The sequence below is a fragment of the Pecten maximus genome, chromosome 6, assembly GCF_902652985.1.
Source record: "Pecten maximus chromosome 6, xPecMax1.1, whole genome shotgun sequence".
Taxonomy (NCBI): domain Eukaryota; kingdom Metazoa; phylum Mollusca; class Bivalvia; order Pectinida; family Pectinidae; genus Pecten; species Pecten maximus.
This window is the reverse complement of record NC_047020.1, coordinates 4943488-4958535: the sequence shown is the minus strand read 5'-3', so window position 1 is coordinate 4958535 and position 15048 is coordinate 4943488. Positions and strand designations below refer to the sequence as shown.

General features: G+C 34.8%; 1 protein-coding gene across 2 annotated transcripts in view; it reads right to left on the bottom strand.

The window, feature by feature from the left end:
- LOC117328800 (glycine receptor subunit alpha-3-like) overlaps positions 1–15048 on the bottom strand; it is a 49034-nt gene that overhangs the window by 10301 nt on the left and 23685 nt on the right. For both annotated transcript variants that reach the window (XM_033886356.1, XM_033886355.1), the window contains one exon: positions 808–878. In XM_033886356.1, coding sequence (XP_033742247.1) covers positions 808–878 — 71 coding nt within the window. The remainder of the gene's footprint in view (positions 1–807; positions 879–15048) is intronic.

Below are 15048 nucleotides of genomic sequence, written 5' to 3'. Positions count from 1 at the left end.
CATACCTATTTACAGAAAACGACTGCAATAAACATTGATATGTTTTAATGAACGCCTCACATTTTTTTTTTTTTTTTTTACATATGAATATCTAAAAGTGTACTTAAAGATTGAAAGATTATGTATTGATGGGTAGAGTAAAATAAATAAGTAACTTATATTATCTACATGTGAATTTGTAAAATAATCTTTTTAATTCGATAACAGATGGTGCGAAACATTAATACATGTATTTCAACATATTACCGCTATTTCCCAACCGGTTTTATACATTTTGTACCTGAATTAGCAATTGTAATATTTATTTCATTTTTGTTTTATTATTAGTTTTCATTATTTCTAACTTTTATCAGTAATATCTTGGAAACTTTTCCAAAATGTAGCTTGTTGTAATGACTGTTTTTATTGGTCAAATTAGTATTGATGACACAATATATTAAATCTATAATGATATATACATCCAGAGTTATTTTCACAGCATAAAATAATTTCAGTTCAATTATTTAGCTATAAGTTACATATTATAAAATGTGTAAAAAAAAGTTTGACATTGATATCTAAATCAGTTTTGAATAACTGTGGATACACCAGCTTGCTAGAACACATTTCCGAGCTGTATAACGTCCGTTGAGGGAGACTTGCTCATCTCGATCTTAAATAATAAAAAAACATTATCTTTCCTTAAACGCCTTGGAACTTTGAATACTTTTTTTCTGTTTCCTAAATATGATAACCACGCCTTATTGAACTGCACTTAACATTAGATTTCGTTTACACATTAGTGTTTTTCTTTACTTGACCGCTTACCTTGCTCAAAATTCGGGGCTATACTCGAGTCGTACCGGGAAGTATTGAGGAGGTGGTTGAGGACATCCTGTCTGAAAAAGATTAACAAATAACGTTAAAATAAAACAAGTTTTGTAATAAAGTGCAAAAAATATCGTAACAAGACGGTCAGCATTCAACATATTTGACTTGCGTGGAATATTCGAATGCACACCAGCAATCAAATGCCTATGATGAAGCGTTTTTCTGATCGCGATTGCCGATGCAAACATTATGGTTGCTTCTTAAGAGATTGAGGATAAATAAGATATGCGTTTTCTGAATCTGAATGAAAATAGAGCTTCAGTCAACACGCAAACTGCCATTAATGGAGAAACTGTGCACTGTACATACTATAGAGATCAATTGAGATATATTGATAGAGTCAAATTGTTTCTTGTCATACATATTTATTTGCAATTGCCAATCTCATTATTTAGGTAGCGAAACATGTGTTGAGTGCCTCATCAGTCATCACTATTTCGCCGAGGTGTTGAGACACCCCGAGGAACTGTTTCCAGAGTTCGCAGTTGACCAGTAAGGCAGGCAGTGAACAAACTCTATACTGTAATACCGCATTGGAGGAAGTGGGCACGGATTCGACAAAATTGTCATTGCCTGATCAATCTGATTAAAATCAGGTCTTTAATTACTCGATAATCTACGTCAATTTATGGCCTGCTTAACGTATCACCATGTGTCTAACAAACATCATCTGTTATCTTCCACAAATAATACCCATCGTGGTAAGCATGTCGATGTTTTACAACGATCTATTGTTTTATACACGCAAGTGTGAATGGGGGAAGTATATACTTATATAATTCAATTTTATGTGTACATTGTATGTGTAACTATACAATAGTTTTAACTCATACATCACTATTAATGGTCGTTTCAATAGGATATCCGATATGTCATACAAAGAGAAACTTCGATAACAAATACAATGTCTTTGTTAACGTGAGACATGTGGCAGGTTGTACTGAGGAAGAGCACACATTGTACGTATGACAATGTTTAAAGGTGAGACCTTTAACCAGTAGGATCAATACATGTGTCGATCCTCAGTAGTAATATAATATACTGAAATATGACAAGATGGCTAGTCAGAATAAGATTATGTCACAAATTCATAGTAATGTAGCAGATACAATACCGACATCAGCTATCATTCATGTAGCGGCAAAAGGACTAACGCTACTTTAATATAAATCATAAAACTCGTGGTGCGCACAAATGCCGACATCACTGTACGTAAATCATAATACTGTTGACATGCTAACAGGCTAACAAGGCTGCAATATTTAGAACAGGAAATATACAAGACCATCGAGTACGGTAATAGTATATGATCACCTAACAGTTGCCTGTACCCTACAAAATGGTTATTGGTACAGTATAGTTATTTTTTCGCATTCGCATTTATTCTCATAGAGAAATATAAGATAGATTTACAAAGCTACACAACAACAACATATATCTCATTTTACAATATACTTAGAACACAATGCTTCAGTGCAATCAATGCCGAAGTATATTCACTGATAAAAGTTTGGCGATAACAGAATTTCAGAATACAGGTATCATGAAGCTGGCAATACTAACACATATCTGACGTATACACTGGTAAGTATATATACTGAAGTGAATAATTAGACATCCCCCTCCCCCAATCATAACGTCAGATGTATAAAGACTGTATACTTCACCCCAAACACACGTCTCCAAAGTCTGTGATGTCTTACTAGAATACATCTACGATCATGTGTATGGTCTCATATCGAATCAACCCACAAACGCCCAGTGAAATAACTTCCTCGTCGACCAAATTAATAGCATGATTTGCATCCTCCTACGTCTTAGTGCTTTGATTATAAACATTAACCCGAGCATCAGTAGAAAGAGCCAGACATATGAATTGTTCGTCAGCCAAGAAACTTATACAGAAAGGCGGAATGGTACCTAACAATGGCGTTTCACATAGATAGGAAACGTTATCAACAACATACCATCAAAGGAAGCACAGTTTAGTATGGAAACATGTTGCTATGCATTGTTGTCATGCACTTATATGCATGTAATGTTGAATTTACAAAAACACTTTTAAAATGATATATATTGTATCCACAAATTCGGGATTTCCTACAAAAGATTCAACACAGGCACGCACACGAATACCGTAGGGCTTTTGAATAAGAACTTTGCAGCATGACAATATAACTGTACAATACATCTATACCGCCCTCCTCATACTCGACAGTGATATTAGCAGTAGGACAATATAACTGTACAATACATCTATTCCGCCCTCCTCATACTCGTCATTGATGTCAGCATGACAATTTAACTGTACAATACATCTATCCTGGCCTCATCATACTCATCAGTGATATTAAAAGTGTAAAGTGAATCAGTCCAGAAGGAAAAGTAAACACTTGGTCTGACCATACGTAAAAGCATAACATGACAGAAAAGTATACCGATAATGAGAATGTTTGTATGGGATCGAGTATAGAACATAAGGTAAGAGCTGTATCGCAAGGGTCCCAAGTAAGTTTATCGCCGCAGAAGTGTATTGTGTAAGTAGACATATGTCTCCCCTTAGAACGGCCTGATATAACTTATTATTTAAGAAGATATGCCAGATCATTCGGATCACTGCCAGAACATTCTGCCATTTTTTACATTTTCTCAAAAACGTGCTAGTTGGAATAGGAAGACAAATGTATTTATATCGTTCAAGAGTATCCATTGACCAGGTGTGTAGTTAGTCAACTGGTTAATAGAAATGTAATTCATATTGAATTACACACATGTACTTACATATTTTGGAAATCAATTTTTTTTTTGAAGATTTTATATTTTATTGAATTATGAGCTATTGCGCCTCGCCATCGAGAATCTGACGTTTCTCTCCGCCTATGTTAAGTTCCCTACGGTGCCTCTGGTTAATGCTTTAGTGACCATTTCTAGAAAGACGGGTCTGCTTTACGATGCAGTTAAATTAATTTTGGCTCTTACTTTGCATTGAATTCTGCTTATAGCTTGTGTTTTTTTAACAATCACCGATTGGCTACATCTTGGAATCAAAATATCATTTCAAATGAAAGTAGAACAGAAACATCGAATACAAATACACTTGGATTTTCTTTCATTGACTTTATTTATACACAAAAAAATCTGAATGCAACTCGATAAAACAGATGTGTTCGCAGTCGGTAATTTTTACCTCTAATAACGTCAGTCCAAGTAAACATTATTTTCCGGCTGTAGGCCAAATTGAACTTTTTGCAAATAAAAACTACAATTTTCGGGACTGCCATATTCTACATGTACATCCAATGCCTACCACAATAGAAACGTATATATAATGGACGATTTGCAAATGTTTTCTAAAACATATGTTTGCGATACTACGTCATGGTGTAGTTTAATATAACCATATCGTCATTGGTCCAAAAGACGGAATTTTCTATGCCCTTGTTTCAATTCCTCTGACCATTCTTTAGAAAATAAAAAATACAAATAATTATGTTCGGCCATTCTGTGCTTGCATTGGAGAATTAAAATCGTCTCATAGTTCACTGAAGAAAAAAATGTGTTTAAAAAAGGATATATTTACCTGATACTTGCTCACGATTTGCAATGGTAAGAATGAAGTTTCAATCAAATAAAAGTGTTACTGATAGTTTAAGGAACCCCAAACATGTTTGAAATGAAAGCATATTAGCTGTATTACAAGGAAAATATATATATAAAAAAGGGGAATATCATATATAAAGTGTATGGCCGGGGATGATACAAACAGTACATGGAATAGTTTATAAAGTGTATGGCCGGGGTTGATACAAGCAGTTCATGGAATATCATATAAAGTGTATGGCCGGGGGTTGATACAAACAGTACAGGGAATATCATATAAAGTGTATGGCCGGGGGTTGATACAAACAGTACAGGGAATATCATATAAAGTGTATGGCCGGGGGTTGATACAAACAGTACAGGGAATATCATATAAAGTGTATGGCCGGAGATGATATAAACAGTACAGGGAATATCATATAAAGTGTATGACCGGGGGTTGATACAAACAGTACAGGGAATTGTTTATAAAGTGTATGGCCGGAGATGATATAAACAGTACAGGGAATATCATATAAAGTGTATGGCCGGGGATGATATAAACAGTACAGGGAATATCATATAAAGTGTATGGCCGGGGATGATATAAACAGTACAGGGAATATCATATAAAGTGTATGGCCGGGGATGATATAAACAGTACAGGGAATATCATATAAAGTGTATGACCGGGGGTTGATACAAACAGTACAGGGAATGGTTTATAAAGTGTATGGCCGGGGGTTGATACAAACAGTACAATAGTTTACAAAGTGTATGGCCGGGGGTTGATACAAACAGTACAATAGTTTACAAAGTGTATGGCCGGGGGTTGATACAAACAGTACATGACATGTGTAAGTAATACATAACAGCGGTAATGTAGGTTTTACTGAAAACAGATGGCAGAGCTAGTTTAGAAATGACATGTGTCTTAGGATCTCGACAAGTAGTGACAGTAACACGGTCCCTAACACACGAGTCTTTAATCCTCCAAACAACTACATGTTGATAAGGAAATAATGTCAGCTATTGTATCGCAAAGAGCGAGTGGTCGGCAAACTTTGCTGATCCTCCGTAACAAAACATTAACATACCGTTCAATACCACTGGATCGGCTTACACTCATATTATAATGGTAATTATGTTGATATATACTGAAAAATCTATAATCCTCACATGTCATTTACCCTTTCTGTTTACTCTCAAATAAAATATCTAAAGAGTAAATCGATAGATTTTACATACTGTAACAATGTTCGATAATCAGAATCCTCCACTATTCACCTTCTGAAACGTTGTTTATATTATTGTGTATTAGATCGCCATTTTATAAACAGGTAACGATTGTTCAAATCAATAATAACCTACTGTAAGCCATAATAGAAAAGCAGTGATATTTGATTTCATAACTGTCCAACCTTCAGGCCTTAATATGAACAAGCGTCAACTTACACACACACATATACATATAGTAAATTATAAATGTCGACAGAAAGTAACAATAAATCATTGACGTTGACAAATAGATATGATAAAACATTGATGTTGACAGATAGATATGATAAAACACTGATGTTGACAGATAGATATGATAAAACATTGACGTTGACAGATAGATATGATAAAACATTGACGTTGTCAGATAGATATTATAAAACCTTGACGTTGTCAGATAGATATTATAAAACATGATGTTGACAGATAGATATGATAAAACATTGATGTTGACAGACAGATATGATAAAACATTGATGTTGACAGATAGATATGATAAAACATTGATGTTGACAAATAGATATGATAAAACATTGACGTTGACAGATATACATGATAAAACATTGATGTTGACAGATAGATATGATAAAACATTGATGTTGACAGATAGATATGATAAGACATTGATGTTGACAGATAGATATGATAAAACATTGATGTTGACAGATAGATATGATAAAACATTGATGTTGACAGATAGATATGATAAAACATTGATGTTGACAAATACATTGATGTTGACAGAAAGATATAATAATGGTTTTACTTGGATAGATAGATATGATATATTATTGATGTTGACATATAGATATAATAATGGTTTTACTTGGATAGATATATATGATATATCATTGATGTTGACAGATAGATATAATAATGGTTTTACTTGGATAGATATATATGATATATCATTGATGTTGACAGATAGATATGATAATGGTTTTACTTGGATAGATATATATGATAAAGGATAAACCTAGACAGATGTTACAACATTCAGATAGATATAATAAAACATTGATGTTGACAAATAGATATGATAAAACATTGATGTTGACAAATAGATATGATAAAACATTGATGTTGACAGAAAGATATAATAATGGTTTTACTTGGATAGATAGATATGATATATTATTGATGTTGACAGATAGATATGATAATGGTTTTACTTGGATAGATAGATATGATAAAGGATAAACCTAGACAGATGTTACAACATTCAGGTAGATATACATGTAACACTACTACACTAGGATAGATAGATATGATAAAGGATAAACCTAGACAGATGATACAACATTCAGGTAGATATACATGTAACACTACTACACTAGGATAGATAGATATGATAAAGGATAAACCTAGACAGATGTTACAACATTCAGGTAGATATACATGTAACACTGCTACACTAGGATAGATAGATATGATAAAGGATAAACCTAGACAGATGTTACAACATTCAGGTAGATATACATGTAACACTGCTACACTAGGATAGATAGATATGATAAAGGATAAACCTAGACAGATGTTACAACATTCAGATAGATATACATGTAACACTACTACACTAGGATAGATATACATGTAACACTACTACACTTGGATAGATAGATATGATAAAGGATAAACCTAGACAGATGTTACAACATTCAGGTAGATATACATGTAACACTGCTACACTAGGATAGATAGATATGATAAAGGATAAACCTAGACAGATGTTACAACATTCAGGTAGATATACATGTAACACTACTACACTAGGATAGATAGATATGATAAAGGATAAACCTAGACAGATGTTACAACATTCAGGTAGATATACATGTAACACTACTACACTAGGATAGATAGATATGATAAAGGATAAACCTAGACAGATGTTACAACATTCAGGTAGATATACATGTAACACTACTACACTAGGATAGATATACATGTAACACTACTACACTTGGATAGATAGATATGATAAAGGATAAACCTAGACAGATGTTACAACATTCAGGTAGATATACATGTAACACTGCTACACTAGGATAGATAGATATGATAAAGGATAAACCTAGACAGATGTTACAACATTCAGGTAGATATACATGTAACACTGCTACACTAGGATAGATAGATATGATAAAGGATAAACCTAGACAGATGTTACAACATTCAGGTAGATATACATGTAACACTACTACACTAGGATAGATAGATATGATAAAGGATAAACCTAGACAGATGATACAACATCCAGGTAGATATACATGTAACACTGCTACACTAGGATGGATAGTACAAGGCGCTTGTTACAAAACGTTGATTGAGACAGATTTGCTTCTTAAAAAATGATCGCACTGATATTGCCTATAGCCTGGTAATTCACGGCCTTTTTTTCTTTCTTTCTGAAACTCTGAGGAGTGTAAAAAAAGAGAATGAATGCTGTACTTTCAATTTCAATATATTTTATTGACTGATGATATATCAATATAGGATTGGACATCAGGCAGAGCCTATATAAGTCCTCTCCTTACATAAAACAGGTAAACAAACTTAAACCTCACTCAATACAATACTCCCATCCAGGCAGCTCGCAGTTCACTTACAGTTGACGATATTTACCGTGGACGGAGTGTACAGAATTATTGAATGTTTGCTTCACTCACACTTTTTCCAAAGGCATTTTAGAAAATTGCTGACACTTGGTTTCTGAATCATGAAAATATAACGTTTTGTAGAAATCAATAGTTAAAACGGTTGTACACAGCGAGGATGTCACGAGCGCTTTCTACAAACAGCCTTTGGACATTAAACATCAGACACCAACACTTACTTCTGAAGTTTAATCGAATCCATCTTCGTATTTTGTGATTTATTTTTTGCAAATTGATTCATTGGATTGCAATCCTTTTCAGATCCCAGTAATTGAATACTGTATAGAATGATTGTTATTCATGTCTTCCTTTAAACGAGATTTCGCTTGGTGATGCTACCAAATTAAATCAAATAGGATCAGAATTCTTCCAGCATCATAATGATTGCTATAAAGTATACAGAGCGCGCTAATTGATTGCTATAAAGTATACAGAGCGCGCTAATTGATTGTCAGGGTGTGTGCGCGTGTAGAAGAGCTGCAACATATAATTTGATAGATATAGTGTTACAGCTTATAATGAACTGAAGCACACCAGCTCACTGATGACGTGTGGTTAATCTAACTGTTTATCACGACCCCTCGTGGAGCTGTGCTGCTAACGTTAGAGTGGTTTACATTGTACCAATTGGTCAAACTAAATATTAATAATTAAATTAAAATGATATAAATCTCTACTCTATATTATCCGACAATCCACAGCTCAATTTCCTGACAACATAGGTTTATAAAGCCCTGTACACATACCACAACATCAGCAGAGAGAAGATGAGTGCAAACTACTCTTCAAGGCATAGAACGTCTATTCTCTATCCAGATAAGATGTGGGAACTTCCATTTGTCATAAACCCTTTACAACCCTACGAGATATGTGAGTACTAACGACGACTATTTGTTAATATAATTGCATATGACTAAAATGTAACAAAACTACTTCCGGTCCATCAAGGACAGCTCTGATGTTATATAAATTGACCACAAACACCCATCCTTTTTATGGACAGTTCTAGTAATATATAAACTGATCACAAACACCCATCCTTTTTATGGACAGTTCTAGTAATATATAAACTGACCACAAACACCCATCCTTTTTATGGACAGTTCTAGTAATATATAAACTGACCACAAACACCCATCCTTTTTATGGACAGTTCTAGTAATATATAAACTGATCACAAACACCCATCCTTTTTATGGACAGTTCTAGTAATATATAAACTGATCACAAACACCCATCCTTTTTATGGACAGTTCTAGTAATATATAAACTGATCACAAACACCCATCCTTTTTATGGACAGTTCTAGTAATATATAAACTGATCACAAACACCCATCCTTTTTAAGGACAGTTCTGGTAATATATAAACTGATCACAAACACCCATCCTTTTTATGGACAGTTCTAGTAATATATAAACTGATCACAAACACCCATCCTTTTTATGGACAGTTCTAGTAATATATAAACTGATCACAAACATCCATCCATTTTATGGACAGTTCTAGTAATATATAAACTGATCACAAACACCCACCCTTTTTATGGACAGTTCTAGTAATAAATAAACTGATCACAAACACCAATCATTTTTATGGACATTTCTAGTAATATATAAACTGATCACAAACATCCATCCTTTCCATCAAGGACAGCTATATTAATATATAAATTGTCTACTAAGTTATATCCTCTCAATCACGGACAGCTCTAATTTTATACACCTACAACACAATAACTCTCTGTCCTGAGACCTGTGATATTTGTACCGTACCTGATCTGGGCCACGTCGCCTCTAGATGTCCCAGACGACAGTGGTACCACATATACAACCACACTAAAAACTATCTTCAAACTACGGGAGTCCATTCCCAATATCCAACACAAATCCTTATAAACAGTTACTTGTCCATCTCTTACCACAACACAGTGTCAGACTGAACGTCCCGACCAACATTTAAATCTTTATATTAACCTCCATCCAAATATTTATAAATATTTTACTACGCACATTGAATTCACACAATACCATGTCAAATGTCATTGTACACAATTCTCGACAAAACACGATATCACTTGTCCACAGAGACTTGTATAATTTAAATATCTCACTTGGGATAATTGATAATGCATGGTTTAAACGTTCCACACAATGGGAGTACATGTACATATATGGATGTGTAATCGGATTCTTACGTGTTGACAACGCCAATAACAGTCTCTAACACATGGAGCCAATTTGTAGATCTACAGACAAAACCTGCGGATTCATTTGATCCAAATCAATCCAAATCAATCCAAAAGAAACGAAACTAAACAGTTTTTATAATAAAATAACGTGCCGTTCAAATAATTACAATTTTGTATAAAACCATCATAATAATATTTTATTAGATCGTCCATCACGTTGCAGTAGGCATATGTATCTAACCAATGTCAAGACGTTGAAAACGCGGAGCTACACATTTATTTCAAGTGATACATGTTGTTTTATATCGGCGTAACATCGAAGGCTATATCGTCCATGAGGACTGACTCCCCCACATCCTCCCACCACTAGATAATACGTGTATCTCTTAACAGTACACGTATCGATTGACAATACATGTATCACTTGACAATACATGTATCACCATTTCACAATACATGTATCACTTGACAGTACATGTATCAATTGACAATACATGTATCAATTGACAGTACATGTATCAATTGATAATACGTGTATCACTTGACAGCACATGTATCAATTGATAATACGTGTATCACTTGACAGTACATGTATCAATTGATAATACGTGTATCACTTGACAGTACATGTATCACTTGACAATACATGTATCACTTGACAGTACATGTATCACTTGACAATACATGTATCACTTGACAGTACATGTATCAATTGACAATACATGTATCAATTGACAGTACATGTATCAATTGACAATACATGTATCACTTGACAAGCAGCTCTTGACAATACATGCCGCTCTTGACAATACATATCTCTCTTAACAATACATGTAAATATTTAAGCGCCAGAAACGTCTTCAATATCGATGTTACACTGCAGACAACCATCAAATATGATCACTGTCTTGTAGTTGAAAACAACCGTTTAGTCTATGACACATTCAGCATATACTTCCATAATAATAAGTATTGCATGACAATTTAGTTTTTTATGATGGAACCAATAATTTTTTCATTAATATTCATGCAACATGTATTTATGATACAAATTAGAGGATATTTTATGTATTATCAGTAGAACATCATATATAATTCATCATTTTCTGTGGGATAAGGTCGATGACAAGAATGATAACCCTAATCTAATAAATCCAGGCACCGTTACTGAACGGTTGTACAGTCTGATAAACAACAGTTACTGAACGGTTGTACTGTCTGATAAATCATGGTTACTGAACGGTTGTACTGTCTGATCAATCACAGTTACTGAACGGTTGTACTGTCTGATAAATCACAGTTACTGAACGGTTGTACTGTCTGATAAATAACAGTTACTGAACGGTTGTACTGTCTGATAAATCACAGTTACTGAACGGTTGTACTGTCTGATAAATCACAGTTACTGAACAGTTGTACTGTCCGATAAATCATGGTTACTGAACGGTTGTACTGTCTGATAAATCACAGTTACTGAACGGTTGTACTGTCTGATAAATCACAGTTACTGAACGGTTGTACTGTCCGATAAATCATGGTTACTGAACGGTTGTACTGTCCGATAAATCACAGTTACTGAACGGTTGTACTGTCTGATAAATAACAGTTACTGAACGGTTGTACTGTCCGATAAATCATGGTTACTGAACGGTTGTACTGTCTGATAAATCATAGTTACTGAACGGTTGTACTGTCTGATAAATCACAGTTACTGAACGGTTGTACTGTCTGATAAATCACAGTTACTGAACGGTTGTACTGTCTGATAAATCACAGTTACTGAACGGTTGTACTGTCTGATAAATCACAGTTACTGAATGGTTGTACTGTCTGATAAATAACAGTTACTGAACGGTTGTACTGTCTGATAAATCATGGTTACTGAATGGTTGTACTGTCTGATAAATCACAGTTACTGAACAGTTGTACTGTCCGATAAATCATGGTTACTGAACGGTTGTACTGTCCGATAAATAACAGTTACTGAACGGTTGTACTGTCTGATAAATCACAGTTACTGAACGGTTGTACTGTCTGATAAATCACAGTTACTGAACGGTTGTACTGTCTGATAAATCACAGTTACTGAAAAGTTGTACTGTCTGATAAATCATGGTTACTGAGCGGTTGTACTGTCTGATAAGCCATGGTTACTGAACGGTTGTACTGTCTGATAAATCACAGTTACTGAAAAGTTGTACTGTCTGATAAATCATGGTTACTGAACAGTTGTACTGTCCGATAAATCATGGTTACTGAACGGTTGTACTGTCTGATAAATAACAGTTACTGAACGGTTGTACTGTCTGATAAATCACAGTTACTGAACGGTTGTACTGTCTGATAAATCACAGTTACTGAAAAGTTGTACTGTCTGATAAATCATGGTTACTGAACGGTTGTACTGTCCGATAAATAACAGTTACTGAACGGTTGTACTGTCTGATAAACCATGGTTACTGAAAGGTTGTACTGTCTGATAAATAACAGTTACTGAACGGTTGTACTGTCTGATAAATAACAGTTACTGAATGGTTGTACTGTCTGATAAATCATGGTTACTGAACGGTTGTACTGTCTGATAAATCATGGTTACTGAACGGTTGTACTGTCTGATAAATCATGGTTACTGAACGGTTGTACTGTCTTATAAATCACAGTTACCGAACGGTTGTACTGTCTGATAAATCACATTTACTGAACGGTTGTACAGTCTGATAAATCATGGTTACTGAACGGTTGTACTGTCTGATAAATCACAGTTACTGAACGGTTGTACTGTCTGATAAATCACAGTTACTGAACGGTTGTACTGTCCGATAAATCACAGTTACTGAACGGTTGTACTGTCTGATAAATCATGGTTACTGAACAGTTGTACTGTCTGATAAATCACAGTTACTGAACGGTTGAACTGGCTGATAAATCACAGTTACTGAACGGTTGTACTGTCTGATAAATCATGGTTACTGAAGAGTTGTACTGTTTGATAAATCACAGTTACTGAACGGTTGTACTGTCCGATAAATCACAGTTACTGAACGGTTGTACTGTCTGATAAATCATGGTTACTGAACAGTTGTACTGTCTGATAAATCACAGTTACTGAACGGTTGAACTGGCTGATAAATCACAGTTACTGAACGGTTGTACTGTCTGATAAATCATGGTTACTGAAGAGTTGTACTGTTTGATCAATCACAGTTACTGAACGGTTGTACTGTCTGATAAATCATGGTTACTGAACGGTTGTACTGTCTGATAAATCACAGTTACTGAACGGTTGTACTGTCCGATAAATAACAGTTACTGAACGGTTGTACTGTCTGATAAATCACAGTTACTGAACGGTTGTACTGTCTGATAAATCACAGTTACTGAACGGTTGTACTGTCTGATAAATCATGGTTACTGAACGGTTGTACTGTCTGATAAATCATGGTTACTGAACGGTTGTACTGTCTGATAAACCATGGTTACTGAACGGTTGTACTGTCTGATAAATCATGGTTACTGAACGGTTGTACTGTCTGATAAACCATGGTTACTGAACGGTTGTACTGTCTGATAAATCATGGTTACTGAACGGTTGTACTGTCTGATAAATCATGGTTACTGAACGGTTGTACTGTCTGATAAACCATGGTTACTGAAGAGTTGTACTGTCTGATAAATCATGGTTACTGAACGCTTGTACTGTCTGATGAATCATGGTTACTGAACGGTTGTACTGTCTGATAAACCATGGTTACTGAACAGTTGTACTGTCTGATAAATCACAGTTACTGAACGGTTGAACTGGCTGATAAATCACAGTTACTGAACGGTTGTACTGTCTGATAAATCATGGTTACTGAAGAGTTGTACTGTTTGATAAATCACAGTTACTGAACGGTTGTACTGTCTGATAAATCATGGTTACTGAACGGTTGTACTGTCTGATAAATCACAGTTACTGAACGGTTGTACTGTCCGATAAATAACAGTTACTGAACGGTTGTACTGTCTGATAAATCACAGTTACTGAACGGTTGTACTGTCTGATAAATCACAGTTACTGAAAAGTTGTACTGTCTGATAAATCATGGTTACTGAACGGTTGTACTGTCTGATAAACCATGGTTACTGAACGGTTGTACTGTCTGATAAATCATGGTTACTGAACGGTTGTACTGTCTGATAAATCATGGTTACTGAACGGTTGTACTGTCTGATAAACCATGGTTACTGAACGGTTGTACTGTCTGATAAATCATGGTTACTGAACGGTTGTACTGTCTGATAAACCATGGTTACTGAACGGTTGTACTGTCTGATAAATCATGGTTACTGAACGGTTGTACTGTCTGATAAATCATGGTTACTGAACGGTTGTACAGTCTGATAAACCATGGTTACTGAACGGTTGTACTGTCTGATAAATCATGGTTACTGAACGCTTGTACTGTCTGATGAATCATGGTTACTGAACGG